Raw genomic sequence first — 17884 nt, forward strand, 5'->3', positions numbered from 1 at the left:
GTGTACAAACACACTCTTGACTTCCGTGTGTGTGTTTTGCAGTATCCCAAACATTAGATACACACTGGTTCAGAGTGATGCTCGATAAACCAGTTCATGCGTCGGGTCTAAAATCTCCTGAAACCCTGCAGTTGATCTAAATGTGACAGCGCTGACACAGCGTCTGTAATAGTGCGAACAAAGACCACGTCCTCCTCAGCCACGCTTTTATGGCAGAACAAATCAAACATGGGTCACAAGACTTTGGACTTTCATTGACTGAACCCGTGTTTTGATATCGTTTGTTTTTTTCACACGAGCACTTGTAGTTTTATGAAGAATTCGAGCACAGAGAATTGATACTTGTATAACTACGCATGTGACGAATAAAGAACCTTGAACCTTGAAATGACTCCCACATCTCAGAGGTGCAGGAGTGCCCATGTAGGGGGGGGGTCAGATCTGTGTGTGTCCTGTGTTCAACTGGAGAGAGAGAGTGATTTTAAGTTTTTGGTCATTATTATTCTATAAATGCATTGATTGCCAATATTTACATATGGCGTACTGACAGTACTCTGATCTTTTACAGCACTTAAAACTCCTCATGTTTTGGTAGATAAGCATCTGAGGTTGGTTAAATATCAGGCAGGAGAAAAAGGAAGAGGGTGGTGTAACAGAGCAGCATGCTAGGAAACAAGTGAGATGGAGGAAGAGGATCTGGAAGAAGAAGAAGATGCAGCTGTATTGCTAATGGCGATGAATCCAAACAGGATTTTTATCCTACATAAAACTATCAGGTATAGTGATGGTGTTCTCTGCTTCTGCCATTCCTGTTGAAATGATTTATTTATCGTGGGTTAGAGTGAGAAAGGTAAGACTGGCTAAATAATTCAGTGTGGATCGAGTTGCAGCGTGACCACAGCTGTTTCCTATGTAGATAAAGTCAATGTTTGATCGCACTAATGTTTTAAATGTCACTTTTTCAAATATCCACAACAACAGTTATGTTGGAATACATTTTGGTGACTGGCACGAACACGATGTCCTTACTGATCCACGTAGATACACTCGCAGTGTTGATCCCATGGTGAATCCTGATATCCCGGTGAAACCCGAGCGCCTGTCGGGTCTGTCTGATAGAGCTGTGCATGTACCCACACGACGACACTCTACAGGCTCGTTCATCTGTGGAACTTCACCAGAATTAGTTCTTTTATTGAAAGTCATGGAAAATTTTTGGATGTATCAGGAAGAAAAGTTTGAGGAGGAACAAGCAAAGGAGAAACATCCAACTCTCCGACATGATCAGGATGAGGTATGTTTGGTGGAATAATCTAAGAGTATTTCTGATGGAAAGATTTGTGTTTTCTGCGAACACATGCAGGACGTGAGAGCATTAATGTTCGTTCTAACAGTGTTTTCCTCCAATACTTTCACAGGTATTGAGTGTTTAACAAAAATGTACTGATTCAAAATGTCAGTGAACACAGACCCAGCAAGCATCCTGCAAAAACTAAAAGAGGATTGAACACCAGATAAAGTTGTTTTAACAGTGTTCAGATTTAAAAGTCAAATCTTTGGAAGAAGAAAGACACAGATTTAAGATTTTTAGGCATCTGTAGGTGAATATTTCCTAAATGAAACTAATGTGCACTACTGTGAAAAGCATTTGTATCCTTCCTGATTTGTTACTTTTTTGCTTAATTGTATGATTTAAATGTTTCAAATCATCAAACAAATGTTAATATTAGTCAAAGTGGTGATTTATTCTGCTGATCAAACCTACCTGTGCCTGTGTGAAAAACAAATGTTCTAATACAAACCCAATGCCACCCCCTCCACAAATGCTTGTCTCACAAAAATACCTGAACATTTTGCCCAAAGAGATTTTGGTGATCCAGTTATTCTCAACAACCCTGCAGTGTGGCTGAATTTAAACTAATTTATGTTGCTAGGTTTAAGGGAATTCAACAGTTTTCCCTTAAAAAATAAAATCCTCATTTAAAAATTACATTTTGCATTTATTGTGTTATTTGTTTGATGATCTAAAGCTTGAAGTGTGACAAATATGCACAAAATCATGAATGAGGCAAATCACTGTAGGTGTGAATAAACAAGAAGACTAAACAAAAGAATCTGTTAAACTCAATAAGATATTGTGTGATTTTAAAACTAACTGAAATGTAAAAATATGCAGAAGTTACACAGAATAATCATTTTACATAATGTTGCGTTGCCACCGAGACGCCAGCATGACCAGCTCCACTGCCATGATAAATGCCGTAACTCCAATTCCCAGGTGCTGCCAGGCGGTGGTGCTGTTCTCAGCTGTCAGAGTTCTGTATAAATGCATATCATATCCAAGTATACTGGAGTTTTAAGTTTGCGTTTGGTCCTGAATAAAGAAGACGGTGGTGAGTGAGTATTCGTTGTAACAGTTTCACTGTCACTGCTCACAGCGACATCTACAGTTTGCACTTCACTCCAGATCAGACCAGAAGTAATCAGTAATTAGTAACTGATTACTTTTTTCAAGTAACTTGACCAACACTGGGAATGATCACTCCATTCAGCCAGACTGAGTGTACGGGATCCATAGACCTGAGCTAGCGGACCAGCAGAAGATGAGCAGCCTATGGAAGGCAGTCCTGCTGTGGACTATGAATGCTGCTCTGTCCCAGAACTTTCTGGCCTTGACGAGGCAGCAACTGAAAACATTTAGTTAAAAGAAAAAACAGAAGCATTAAGATAAAAGATGCAGGAACTCAAAATTCAGTCGGATTTGCTGGATCCGATGATAGCGTTAGAGTCGACTCAGTGTCAGCCAGTACACCCGAGCTAGCGAGAGACGTTACACAGTTTAACCCAGCTCACCTGTAATATTACTCTGTGATGTGTGACCATCACTTTATGTCAGGGGTGTCAAACTCAAATACACAGTGGGCCAAAATTCAAAACTGGAACAAAGTCGCGGGCTAACGTTAATATTTATTGGAAAAAAAATCTTCCTCCAGATTTAAGAATGAATCTTTTCTTATGGACTCAAACAAGTTTTACTGAAAAACTGAATATGGAACAAGCAAAGCTTAATACTAAACAATATATATATTAGCTGTATAATAGTAGGCCAGCTCTAATAGTAATGTGGTATGGCTTCGCGGGCCAAATATAACTAGGCTGCGGGCCAAATTTGGCCCGCGGGCCAGAGTTTGACACCTATGGTTTATGTGTTTCGGGGGCAGTTTGAGCAGTCTCTCCACCACCTCGTTCACACATCAAGAAAAACTGCTGAGAAGGAACAAACCGTATCTGCTGTCCATGCAACACACATGGTTTGCAGCTTTTCTTACTGCATAATTATTATTTGTGCAAAAGATATGAATTCTACATTCAACTTTTTACTGCAATTTTGAACTACACAAAATGTCATATCTGTCTATTTGTATTTTTTATTACTTACATTTAGTTCGTTTTTTATAAACTTCTTGTCCGAGTGTCTCTTTTATCCTGATCAGATCATTGCGCCTCCATGATGAGCTCTTGTATGTTTCTATGAATAAGAAACGAACAACTGAAGGGTTTTGAAGATGTACATGAAGTGTGCATTTAATTCTAATGGATTCTATTATTATTTTTATTTTTTTATTTAATGAATACTGTTAACCTGCTTCAATGTGAATTCTGAACCTGCATTGTTTTAATTTCCTGTGAATCACTTTAAGTTTTGGGTTTTCTTCTGCCGATACTCTTTGATGGTAATACCAACACAGATCCCCTGACAGTTAAAATGAAGGTTCGAGTACCTATCCCTGACTTTCAGCAACCAACACTAACTGCTGACATTTGAACGATCAGCCAGAGAAAAAGAAAATGTATTAACTGATTATCTTTAAAACCTAAGGAAGAAATAATCCACACATACTAACTGTGAGAATAAAAAAGGTGGTGAAGAAAAAATACTGAGATTTAATGATGATTTCATGAAGTGCTCAGAGACTCCATGACTGAAAATATTCCTGGACTATATGCTGTCTCTCGCTCTCTTCTCTGTCCCCTCACACCCAATCAGTAGTGTCAGATGATTGTTGAGCCTGGTTTCATCCTGTTTCTGCTGTAACAAAACTAATTTCCCACGTGTGGGTAGGGATGGGTATCGTTTAGGTTTGATCCGATACCGGTGCCAAATCGGTACTTTTGAAACTGTGCCGGTGCTTAAAGAATGGAGAACACAAAATTGGTCCTAAAACCTCTCATGTTTAGCTGTTTCTTTGTAAAAAGATAACAATGTTAGCCTTTTCTGCAGCTATGGGGCATATATGGTATCACTCTATCAAACAAGAGGACAGCCGCATGTAGCTATGATGGTGTTTGCTAGTTCACCTTACATGCATTAATGTAATAACGTGGTTAGCCTACTCAACGTAAATTACACACGAACAACATTAAGCTACTCACGCAGAGAAGAACGGCTGCTGCTGCATCATCATCCTCATCATTTCTGCTACACTGGCAGGGCTAGGGGCCAGGACTCTCCTCTTCGGGTTCTTGGGGGATGTTGCTAACTCCGGGTCCGATAACAGGCACCACACCCGCAGTAGATGTGCTCGGTGTGAGGTCTCGCAGCAAGCTATCAAATACGGCGCATTTAAAAAAACGCTATGCGTCGCCAGGTGTGTCATCAGATTCTTGGTGTTACCTCCTTTGACAGTATCACAGTATCAGCTTAAAGCACTTGTTGCTGCTGAGTTTGCATCTTTTGCTGTGAAGTACAGCCAGACTTTTGACCGCATTGCCTTGGGCATTTTTAATCTGTAGCTCTGCTCTAAAAGAACGTACGTACCTGGCCCCGCCTACTATCCTCGGAAACGTAAAATGATTGGCTAGAATCTAAAGTGTATCACAGCTCAGGAAAAAAAAGCACCGAAATGTGCGCTGCTTTTCGGTCTGGTTACTACCGTTTATGTCAGAACACCGGTACCCATCCCTACGTGTGGGACTAATAAAGGTTATCTTATCTTATCTTAAAAGGGAGTTTTTCTTTCCCACTTCCAAATTCTTGCTCATAGGGGTTGTGTGACTGGTCAGATTTCTTTATTAAACTGTAGGCTCTTTACCTTACAAAGTTAGCACTGTAAATAAGACTGAATTGAATGTTGTTCTACGTAGTAAGAAATCACAGATCTGCATTAAAATGTGTTTGTTATTGTGCTTGTTTTCATTCTCTTTTGCAGTCGCCTGGTTCAGCGTCACCTTCTCCACCAGGAGCAGAGTCCTCCAGTCAGCACCTGCTACAGCACGACAGCTTTGAAACCTCTCCCACCAGTAAAGAGGTGAGGTCAACACTGGATTACTCGTTCAGTAGTCAACTCACACAGTTAACAATTAACATACTTTTGTCTTTTCATTTACAGTCCAGGAGAAGCCTTGCGTCCTTTCCCACATATGTGGAAGGTGAGTTTCAAATTGCCCCACAACTCCATGATATGAGATCATTTCATATGTCAGTCATTAATGGCCCAGACTAAGCCTGATCTATGGGAATATGACCACAGATACAAAGAAACTGATCTTTCTCTGAGGGACTCTCCTTCAGTGTTAGGGTGAGGAGCTCAGTTGTAAGCTATTCCAGCTGGGCATGTCCTACTGGGAGGAGCCCCCAGCGTAGACCCAGGACATGCTGGACAGATGTGCTGGTAACAGCTCAGTGTTTGGAGTAAGAGGGAGGTCTTCTTAGGCTGTTGCCTCAGCGACCTGACTTCAGATAAGCAGAAGAAAATGTCTGCATTATTTATTGTGTTGTTGTTTAGCTTTTATTGAAGTGGTTGTCATGAATTTTCCACGACATAATGCACAGTGCACCACACTTTTCAGTTGTGATTTATTCGTTTTTTAAATTATTTAAATGATTTTGTTATTTTGTTGTACTTTAGTAATACGTGAACATCTTCTGTAGTAACATGCCATATTGAACGCCTGCACAGTTAAGCAGCATCATTCATCACTGAAGAATGCGATTCATGGTTTGAAATGCCTTCATTCGTTTTTGATATTGTCCATTAAATGGTTCTTACATTTAACTCAATATCTGAGTGTTTCTTAGTTTAGACTAGTTGGTTAGTTTTTAGTTCTTTCTGCCTCCCCTCCTCAGCACCAGCGTCACCCTGTGTGACACACGGTCCGATGTTGAGCCACTCTGTCGTTCCTGCTCTGATCTTCACACAGATCAACTGGAGCAAAATTCAGCCATTATACTCATTTCAACACAACAACACATTTTCCCGTATGTATGCTGCATATACATTTGCACGCTGTAGCTCAGTCACACATGAATATCATGCGTCTTCATAATTCCAGCCTGACGTCTCAGTTACACAGGAACAATCACAGTGCACTCTGTATTATTTCCTTTTTAAATCATACACGTTAAAGTCACAGAGTCTCACATCTGTCTTTTACTCCCACACACAGAGAGCCAAGAACACATCATAACTCAAACTGCATTGTATTATTCATCATATTGATCCGTTTATTCGTGACTATACTTTGATTAGAATCAAGCTTGATTAACTATTAAATAACATGCAGATAAACTCTGTTTTAACATGACATCAGTTTAACCAAAAACCTGGATGTTAAGTGCTTTGATTCCACTTTTGGGCAAAGATGAGTCAAACTCTTCGATACCACAGGGAAAAGACCAAAAGTTAAAATGCTTTGTTTTCCAGTTTTTAATAAAAATTACAACAATACTGTCACAAATAATTTGTATTAGGTGTGAAAGTGAGAGAACCCAAAGTGCAGGACAAGTCCAAAGATTTCAAAAGTCGGTAAAACAAAGGATAAAATACTCCAGGATGGTGCATCAGTGTGTGAAGAGGCATCTCTGGGAAGACTCTGGTGGCTGAAAACTTGTAGAAGATCCCTATTTTCAGATTCCTGTCCATTTCTAACACACACTTCAATAACAGTGTCATCCAAGTATTTCTGGATGTGGCAGGATTACAAATTGTACTTAAAGTCTTAAAGTGTATACAAGGCGAAAAGGAATTTTCAAGGACGTCCTTGAAAAATTAAAAACATAACTCTCATATATTCAATTAAATTTATTTATAAAGCACCAAATCACAGCAACAGTCGCCTCAAGGCTGTATTATTGTAATAATTGGGGGCGCGGTATGAAAAGAAAAAAGAACTCTTAGACACTGCTGGCATAACGGACATGTTTTTGACGGGGCTCTCACACAAACGCAAAGCAGGAGATGAAGCATCGCCAACTATGTTTCCAAACCAACTTCCTTCCACACCAAAGACTAGAAAATGTGGTGAAGCAAATCTTCCCTTTGGCTTCACCTGCACAAGTGCCGAGGTAGGTCTCCCTGCAGGGTTGGGTTTCCCTGTGAGCAGCGCTGGGCTGTTTAACTCACGGACAAACAGGATCCCACATTCTTGATCTTTAGTTCACAAACACTTGTTGTAATGACTAACTGCTCCTGACATGTTGGAGATGTTTGCTCTTTATACAGTAAAGTTACAGCGGGATACAAATAACATCAGGCTGATCCTGCCACGATTTGTTCAAATCACGGACAAACAGGATCCCACAGCTGTTTATGTTTTTGAACCCATTTTGCACAGAGAGGCATTTTTTGAAAAATGTATTGATAGCATTGTTGAACATTATTACACAGGAAAAAAACAACACGTAAAATAATGACACCGTGACGCCTCTGCCTTTGTAAATGGAGGGACAGTAACTGCGTGTAAAACCTGCAGACAGTCAGATTAACAGTATTTCGTCTCTATCTCCATTCTGCAGTTCATCTCATGTAAACAATAACGTGGCCACAGCGTGACGTGAATAAAGGCACATACCTTTGATGTTGCGTGATGAACTCTGTATTCCTCGTCCACACGTAAACGCAAAAAAGGGTTTTAAAAAAGCTCAGTTTTCGGTGATTCGAAACGCCGTCTACGTGGACGAAACAGCTGCGTGTTCAAAAATACCCGTGTAGGTGCGGACGCAGCGTAAGAGAGTTAGTAGTTTCTTTTCTTACCACCTGTAATTTATTGCAGTTTACTTGTATTTGCTTAATTGTTTACTAAATGTTTGAGGTGTGAAATAAACCACAATGGAGCAAAATATGTGTGTGTGTGGTTGGAGGATGTGTTTGCGTGGTGGTGGTGGTGGTGGTGGTGGTGGGGGGGGGGGGGGGGGGGGTGAACATTTTTCTTGTAAAACAAAGGGGGGCCCAGCAAAAACAGTGTGGAGCCACTGGTCTGCCACGTACCGACAGAGCAGAGCAGCTACATGAACTCTGCTCCCACAGAGGTCGATGATGTTGTTACATTTTGGAAACATGGATACTGTTGCAGTGATGAGGAAACAAATACACCCAATCAGTCTCTGTTCTCTACCACAACATTTAGCAGCAATGACTTTAAATATTTTTTCTGTATGACTTTACGACACGGTTACATCATTGTGGATCTTTAGTTCATTGTAGCTTGCTGGCATTTGCTTGTGAACAGTTCTTGAGTTGAGGTCAGGACTTTGCCCGGCCTATAGCAGCACCTTTTCTTTATCAGCCGTTCGCTGACCCCGCTTTGGCCAAGCATCAGCTATTGGACAGATCGTTTCCCGTCTGATTTCCGTATACAGAGGAGTTCATGGATGACTTAGTGACTGCAAGCTGCGTAGTTCCTATGGCTACAAATCCCAATCACCACTGTGGCTGGCAGTTAGTGACTTTATGCACTGATATGCTGTGTGTGGTTTTGCTAGATGTGACCAAACATTTCCACTTTGGTTTGTTCAGCTCTGACTGCTTCAGAGCCCCAAACTGTCAGAAGTTCTAATTTTAATGATGGGGTTACACTTGCTGTTGATCATTTAATCACGTGCGCGTCATTATCATCATCTTGCTGTACCCTGTTCATTCCTATGGAAGCAGTAAGGGTGCTTAATGTTTCCTCAGGACTTTAATCCTATAAAAAGTCAAACTCAGCCTGAGGAGAAGCTGTTCCTATCTGAAGGAAAATCACTTATGTATAGCCTTTATGCGTTTTTGTGTATGTGTGTATCATGTAGTGACTCTGTGTCATACTCCAGTTCCAGGTCCCTGTGACCCAGATGACCTAATTGATGGAATCATCTTTGCAGCCAACTATCTTGGCTCCACTCAGCTGCTGTCAGATAAGACACCATCGAAGAACATCCGAATGATGCAGGCACAGGAAGCTGTCAGTCGGATTAAGGTAAAACACACATAGTTCAGGCTCAGACACACTGTAGTGTGAAGTTGTCTGCACAGAGTCCCAGACTCAGTAATTCAGTGTCTGTGTATACAAACCAGCCAAAACATCAAAACCACGAGTAACATTGTATCGACCTCGCTCCAGAACAGCTCTGACGACTTGCAGCATTGTGTATTTATAGTTCAAAACTTCAGCATGAGAAAAAAAAATTTATTTCCTACGTGCAGAATTTACTGCGTCCACTTTCCAGGAGCACAAAGAAGGCACCGTGCACATGAAAGTGTTGCATCGCAAGCATTGCAGCAGCTCCAAACCCCTGCATGCAACTCTTTACTCTCAAAGTCCGGTTTGTGCAAATCAAATGACTTTTGACTGTTTGAAGGGCAGAGTTGTTTATTTACAAACATTCACAGTGTTCATAGAGAGACCAGCAACAATAACATCCAGCAGTGGGGAAAATATCATTCCCTGTTTTGATAAACAGTGAAATATTTTTATAATTTATCTGTATTTGAAAAAACAAAAAATCCCTATGAAAGCTGATCAGTAATTTATTGTTTGGGCTCCGTGATTTAAAACTATGTTCTAATAACACAAGACCCAACATGAATCTGGGCAGCACCGAGCATGATGATGCAGTGTTGACTGAAGCCTGTGTCTGGGTGCATGCTCAATGTTTCAGGTAAGTAGATCCCAAAACCTTGATTCTGTTCATCTGGACCTTTGGGTCCTGTTGATGGGTAACCAGGAGGACCCAAACTGCATTAAATCAGGCTTCTTAGACAGCCGATGGCTGGACCCACAACACGCACTATTTTGAAAAGTAAAATATATAATCTGCCTTCATAAGTTCCAGTATTAAGCATCGTAACTGCTTTATAATAATAAAGCTTTAACTTAAACACCTCCCTGACAGCCTTATGGGAATTAAAAAATAACTTATCCCATGTAAACTGATACCTGTTTGGATCAGAACATATAGAAAATACCACCTTTTCTGTCAGGGCATAGGAAGGGGATAACAAAAACCTAGAACATGTTCTTTAAGATGAAAACTTTACTTCAGTTCAAGAACTTATATCAAATTATGGAATCACAACAGGAAATGTCTTAAATATCAGAATCTGAAATCTGTCATACAGAAAAGATTTAAGCCCAAATAACTGAATCTGTGCAGATTCTGTGACCTCCGGGGGTCCAGAGCCAGCTGAGGTCAGCAACTCAAGTCAGGGGAAGCCCTGGGGAAAATCAGTCTCCCAGACTCGAAGCCAACATTAACTGTATGTATTATTATATCCCTGGGCTCTGAAGGAGCAGGAGAAACTCCTCTACAATCCATGGAGCCAGAAAATGTGGCCTCGGGAGAAATTGATGATTTCTAACTTTATCAATCCGGAGTTAGCAGACAGTTTATAGACTCAGGAATGACTGACACACGGTTATTAAGTCCCGGCTCAGAAGGAACACAGTCTTTTTGATTCACCACATCTGGAGATGACTGCCCATGGCATGGACATCGCTTCCACCGAGAAGGAGGGGCTGGAGAGGCAGGGGAAACTGATGGTGATGTGGAGAAGTTCTGATGTGGCTGCGCCCCAGTGCTTTATAAAAAGCCTGTGCTGGTGTGTAAACAGTCATTATCACTCACCACTTGAAATTGCTCAGCAAGCGAGGGGTGACGGCAGCGTGAAGGCTGTTTTCTCCGGAAAGAGGGAGGATCCTGCGAATCGCCTGATTCGTCCTCCTGCAGGCTGGGCAGGTGAGCGGTTGCAGTTGGGGGGTGGAGATGCAGTGTATTAAGAAGAAAGTCCTGTATAAGCAGGTGAAGAGAATTCAGTAGCCAGGGGAGACCAGAAACCAGTCGCTGTAGCCGGCTAGCTAGAGCGCGACGATACTCCTCCTCAGGAAAATCCAGCCACTGGTTGCATAGCTGATCCACGTCTGATCCAGCTCTTCAGACGGCGCGAGTGCTGCTGGGTCCATTGTGTGGTTGCGTCGTTCTGTCATGAAACGGCTGTGGCAGGCAGGATGTAGGACCCAAAATGCAGGACACACTGTCCACAGACAGAGGAATAAACTCAAGGAGGCTGCTTTATTGCAGTGGCAAAACATGCACAAAAAATACTTGCAAAACCAAAAACTAGGAACTGGGAACTAAATGCAAAACACTGCAAAACCAAGAAACTAGGGCCGGCGATCTCAGGGGGAACCACACACAGCATGAGGGGACGATGCGACACTGACTGAGAGAAACACACAGCTAAAACACACAGAGGGATGACGAGGGAACGGGACACAGGAGGAGAGCACAGCTGGGAGTAAACACACACAATAAGACCAGGGGAAGCCAAACTAGACACACTGACATGAGACACAGACTTACAAAGTAAAACAGGAAACACAAGACATAGACGCAGACAGCTGACAGGGGAGACAGAGCAACCATGGAACACAGTGGGAAAGAGGACTCGAATGCAGGCATTTACTGGAGTTGTGAGGGAGGTTTATTGCAAAAGGCAAACACAAGAAGTTCACAGACAGTTTCCAGGAGACAAACACAGATGGACCAGTAACGAGCACATGAAATACACACAGAGGGACACTGGGAAATCACACACAGCTGTGAGACACAGCTGGACCTGATTAACCTGACGACACAGAGGAAACACTAACACCAGGGACCAACAGGGGGAGCACCAGCCCAGAATCCCAGAACCAGAACACAAATCATCCCAAAGCTAGAACATGAGTCCACAAATGATAATAATAATGATAATAATAATAATAATAATACACCAAACCCCAAATCACTGCGTCCACAGACTCAGGGCGAGAATACAAAGAACACTAACACAGAAACCAAAAGACTAGAAATGATAAATACTGACAAAATCAAAGTTCAGTAATAATGCAAAACTCAAACTGACTGACCCAGGACTGTGACGGTATGAGTGTTAGAGCTAAAAACATTTATAGTTTTCAGTTGGGTTATGCTTTAAAGAAACTGATCAACTTTAAACCAATGGGGAATAAGCAAATGCTGAGTGCATGCAGTTAAAACCACTCTGCAGGTGAGAGAATGAATTTTATAACTGCTAGAAGTTGATTTGGTCAAACAGGCTTAAATAATATTACCACACATGACTGATTGAATGATTGGGCTGCTGAAATAAATGGGCTGATTAGTCTGAGAATGTGAGCTCGTTAACAGGGACTGTCAGTATGATCTGAAATATATGGAGTCTGGATTTAGTGCTAACAAAAGAAAATTTCAGCTAAAAGTAAGATGATTGCAAAACAGCAAGAGATAAGAGGTTCGTCATAGCCGAGTGCTCGGGGTAAAATGAAGGGACTGGAACAACTCGTCCCCATTCCCTTCATTTTACCCTTGACATCTTAAACTGGACTTTACCTTTCTGATTCTTCGACACTTGTGCGAATATTAAAGACACAAACGGGAGAAATTTGCGTGCTGTTGCTGAAGCAGGCTATCGCCTGCTCCCGGTGGCAAAACTGGCTGATGGGAGCATGTTAAGGTTTGCAGATGAGAGAATGGAAACAAGCTCCTGTGCAACTGCCCAGCGCTAAAGCCAGAGCTAGATTGCCCTTGCTGACAAGAGAACTGCTTTTGCTGTGGCTTTTATATGAGTGTTTCCAGGACGGTGATGATGGCAGGACTGTAGATTAGGCTGCAAGCATTTGAAGTGATTGATAAGCAACTAATAGCATGGATGTGACAAAGACATGGACATGACTGCACAAAGACATCTGCAAAGGAGAATGACAGACGTGCAGTAAGATTTAACCTCGGCTCCCCGCTCTATGTCAAGTGATGGGGGTACGTGGCGGGGTGTGGTTTATGGCTCGACTGCAGGGGAGGGGTTGAGCAGCGGGTTCGGGGTGTGGTGTCAGGGGAGGCTGATCTCCATCATCTCATCATGTCTCCACTGTTTGAGTTGGGTGCTGGGATCTTACAGGGAGAAGAGTGGACAGAGCAAGTGACGGAGTGTGAGCCCGCCAAAGTGGCTCAAGAGCTGCTCGACTACTGGTGCACACAAAAGGCACTATAAATAAAGCACTGTGGGCTGTGGAAGTTCACACTACATGAGGTGTATTATTTACTATCAGTGTTGGGAAGGTTACTTTTAAAATGTATTCCATTACAGAATACAGAATACATGCCCCAAAATGTATTCTGTAACATATTACGTTACGTTACTCAATGACAGTAACATATTCTGAATACTTTGGATTACTTAATATATTATCGTGCTTTTTACAACAACGTGAATGTCCTATTGCTGTGTGATTTATTACTATTACTGAAGGTCCGCGACTCCGAACTGTAGTAAAGGGACCTCTGACTAATACGGCAGGGTCCCTGTCGGCTCGTAGCCGAAAAATAGCTTTACTTTGTTGTGTGGGTCAACTTTTCTTGCGAGAGACAGAGAGAGGCGTTGAAAGGCTGCTCCAACGGAACTTATTGTTTCGGAGGAAAACAGGAACACGGTGTACAGTCGAGTCTTAACAGCTTACTTACAACTGGGCTCGTCAGGCTCTCTTCTTGGCTGCAGTGGTTGTTATTATATTTACATGCTTCCAGCTCCCGTTTCTGCTCGATGACAACTCGTACCTTTCCACTCCCCTTTTTCTCCCTCCTCGCGTTCACAGACCCATAACGTGTATGGCAGTCCATTCTCCCTGCAGCACGGACTACACTGCCCATGATGCTACATTCTTTAGAGCTATGCTTGTAGCCTTCTGCCTGTTAGCTTAGCACAACAACAACAACAACAACAACAACAACGAAAAGGCCTCTCTCACCCAGGAAACACACAGTCGCAGAGAGAGAGAGCGTCACCCTGTAACCATGGCAACCGTAACGCTGCCGCCTGGAACAACAGAACGTAGCTGTCAAACAAACCCAAACAGTCCTGACCCGCGACAAAATGAAACAGGAAAGTACCGCAGTGTAATCCATTTATTTCAACAAAGTAACTGTATTCTAAATACCACCTTTTTAAACGGTAACTGTAACGGAATACAGTTACTCATATTTTGTATTTTAAATACGTAACGGCGGTACATGTATTCCGTTACTCCCCAACACTGTTTACTATATACAGGGAATAAATATTATGCATCCAATTCATTATCCACAAATAAACAGTAAAATCTCCATATGGATATTTTCCATTGCACATGGTTAGCATGCATTGGGAAATCTAGGGAACCGACTGCATTAAATCAATTTTACTGTGCTGCTTACAAGCCTGGGTGACTTAGACAAGCCTTGTTTGTTAATCATTAATATTCTGTATATATATAGAGGTTGTTGAAAGGCTGGAGCATTAGCCTTTTGGCGCACCATTGACAGTTATTTAATACACAAATCCATGTTTTACTGTATATTGACCTAACCCGTGATTGTCCTGTGTGCTTTATTCCATGCTTGGCAGATGGCTCAGAAATTGGCCCAGAACAAGAAGAAGGTGCAGTACCTACATGTCTGTCTTATCCTTATCACTGCTGAGTGCAGCTTTTCATGTGTTTTATTCTCTGTCCTGTTCAGTGTCTATATGATTATCGTTGTCCTTTGATACTTTTAAAATGTCATTCTGATGAATTATCGTTTTGCTGAACCTAAATGCCAACGTTGCATGTCTTATGTTGGACATTGGACACGTTGGACTGTCTATGTAACCTGGAAAATCTCATTCTTGGTAAAATAGAAAAGTTTTTGTCATGTAAGAAATCCATGTGTTCGATGCAGGTAACAGTCTGAATCTTCTGACACGTTTGGGGTTTGTGGGGTTTGGCCTTGTAAGCCCTGTTATTAGTTAGTTATTATTTATCCAGAGAGAGACCTGGCATCAAATTCAAATTCAAATTTTTATTTGTCACGTACACAGTCATACACAGTACGATATGCAGTGAAATGCTTGGACAACTGCTCGTGACCTAAAGAAAACAAAAAAGGAAAAGGCTATGAATAAGATAGGAAATAAATGTGAAAAATTAAAAAGGGTAAATTTAACTAGGAAGGAATAAAATATAAATTAAGGTTAAAAATGAAATAACTGTACAACACAAATTAGAATGAAGGGTAAATTTAACTGGGAAGAATAAGATAAAATATATGAATTAAAGTTGAAAATAAAATAACTGTACAACAAAATACACAATATAGAACTATATAAGAATGTATGAAGAAATATAAATAAATATATACACAATAACAGCAGCATATACACAATAACAGCAGCGTGATTTAAGTAATGAAGTGAAACAATGTCCAGAAAGTCCAGTGTGTGTGTAAGAACCATATGTGTGGGTCAGTACTGTGTGGTGGTGTGATTGAGAGACCGTATCGCCTGCGGGAAGAAGCTCCTCCTCAGTCTCTCTGTGTTGGTCTTCAGGGAGCGGAATCGCTTTCCTGACCTCAGCAGAGAGAACAGTCTGTTGTTGGGATGGCTGAGGTCCTTCACCATCTTCCTGGCCTTGGTCCAGCACCGCCTGCTGTAGATTGAGTGCAGGTCAGGGAGCTCGGAGCGGATGGTGCGCTCAGCTGACCGCACAACCCTCTGTAGAGCTCGTCTGTCCTGCATGGTGCTGTTCCCGAACCAGGTTAAGATGTTTCCCGCCAGGATGCTCTCTATGGTGCACGAGTAAAAGTTCCTGAGCACCTTGGAGGGCAGTTGGAAGTCTCTCAAGCGTCTGAGGTGGTAGAGACGCTGACGGGCCTTTTTCACCACGGTGTTGATGTGACAGGACCATGACAGGTCCTGCGTGATGTGAACTCCGAGGTATTTGAAGCTGTCCACTCTCTCCACTGGGCACTCGTTGATGACGGGGGTCTGGTAGTTCCTCTCCTGCTTAGTGCTGAAGTCCACTATCAGCTCCTTTGTCTTGCTGACGTTTAGAAGGAGGTTGTTCCTCTGGCACCAGTTCTCCAGATTCCTAATCTCCTTCAGGTAGGCCGTCTCGTTGTTATCAGAGATCAGGCCCACCACGACGGTGTCGTCAGCAAACTTGATGATGGTGGTGGAGCTGGTAGTGGCCACACAGTCATATGTGTACAAAGAGTACAGCAGGGGGCTCAGAACACACCCCTGGGGGGCTCCAGTGCTGAGAGTGGTGGAGGCTGAGACATGTCCGCCCATCCTTACTGCCTGTGGTCTGCCAGTTAGGAAGTTGGAGATCCACTGACACATAGATGAGCTGAGTCCCAGATGCTCCAGCTTGGTGGTGAGTGTGGAGGGAATTATGGTGTTAAATGCAGAGCTGTAGTCTATGAAGAGCATTTTAACATAATTCCCCCTTCTAGTGTCCAAGTGAGTGAGTGATGTGTGGAGGAGATGAGAGATGGCATCGTCTGTGGAACGATTTGGACGGTAAGCGAACTGTAGTGGGTCCAGTGTGTCTGGTAGTGAAGAAATGATGAAGTCTCTGACCAGGCGTTCAAAGCACTTCATCACTACTGAGGTGAGGGCTACAGGGCGATAGTCATTGAGAGAAGCAGGGTGGGGTTTCTTCGGGACAGGAACAATGATGGACTCTTTGAAGCATGTGGGGATCACCGACTGAGATAAAGAGATGTTGAATATCTCAGTGAACACAGGAGCTAGCTGGTATGCGCAGTCTCTTAGGATACGACCTGGGATGCCGTCTGGTCCTGCTGCTTTCCTGGTGTTCACTCTCTTGAAGGCTCTCCTTACTTCATGCTCGGAGATGACGAGCACGTTTCCGGTGCTGGCAGTATCTTCCTGTCTGCAGCCGTTAGCGCCGCTAACACAAGCATTGTTGGAGACCTTAGCTGCAGCCTCGAAGCGAGCATAGAAAGTGTTCAGCTCATCTGCCAGAGTCACGGCCGCGTTCGTCATACCGGTTGTTGGTGCTTTATAGTCCGTTATTGTCCTTAGTCCCCGCCACAGGCTCCTAGAGTCACTCTGTTGGAGTTGTGACTCTAGTTTCCTCCCGTAGCGCTGCTTCGCCTCTTTCACCGCCCTCCGCACGTTATATGACGCAGCTTTGTACGGGTCCATGTCCCCCGTCATGAGTCCCGTGTTGTAGGCAGCGGTGCGGGATCTCAGAGCGTCGCGGATGGTTTTATCCACCCACGGCTTCTGGTTGGGAAACGTTGTGATAGTCTTTGTCTCCACGGTATCATCCGCTAGTTTCCCGCTAGTCATGGCAGCTAAAGAGCACGTGGCCACAACTATGATCTGTGGTATGTGCTCTGTGTCTCTTTTTAGGAATCAACAACCTGACTGCAGGTCGCACAATAGATGACCTGCATAATGTTGAATTAGAAACATTATAATTTAACATTTGGTCCCAGTCTTTGTCCTGAACGGAGCATATATTGAATGTACTTAACATTAGACAGCAACAGTATGCTGTCCTCGCCCTGAGTCTCTTAGTTTCACCAGCTAGACAGCGAGATAACGATGTTCCAATAACCAGACTTATTTTCCTTTTTGCGCTGATTTATTGAAGAATGGCCTCTGACCATTGCCTTCTCTTTGACCATCGTAAAACTGAAAGTACAAAATACTGTATTAGCTAACTAACATTGTAAACTAGCTTGTTACACTCTTACTGCAAGCTAACAAGATAAAACTTTCAAATGTACAAATTATCGTACCAT

General features: G+C 42.6%; 1 protein-coding gene across 4 annotated transcripts in view; it reads left to right on the top strand.

Annotated features, from left to right (window-relative positions):
* apba1a (amyloid beta (A4) precursor protein-binding, family A, member 1a) overlaps positions 1-17884 on the top strand; it is a 62183-nt gene that overhangs the window by 8217 nt on the left and 36082 nt on the right. For 3 of the 4 annotated variants that reach the window (XR_014894571.1, XM_085293251.1, XM_085293252.1), the window contains exons 3-6: positions 5211-5309; positions 5391-5430; positions 9089-9234; positions 14694-14726. Coding sequence is in view for 3 of the 4 variants with exons in the window: in XM_085293251.1 (XP_085149377.1) it covers positions 5211-5309; positions 5391-5430; positions 9089-9234; positions 14694-14726 (318 nt within the window). In the remaining variant the exon portion in view is untranslated. The remainder of the gene's footprint in view (positions 1-5210; positions 5310-5390; positions 5431-9088; positions 9235-14693; positions 14727-17884) is intronic. The other variant, XM_085293253.1, reaches the window with a different exon arrangement.

The sequence above is a fragment of the Mchenga conophoros genome, linkage group LG12, assembly GCF_057382185.1.
Source record: "Mchenga conophoros isolate Kocher_MC1m ecotype Shallow Benthic linkage group LG12, M_conophoros_male_GT1.1, whole genome shotgun sequence".
Taxonomy (NCBI): domain Eukaryota; kingdom Metazoa; phylum Chordata; class Actinopteri; order Cichliformes; family Cichlidae; genus Mchenga; species Mchenga conophoros.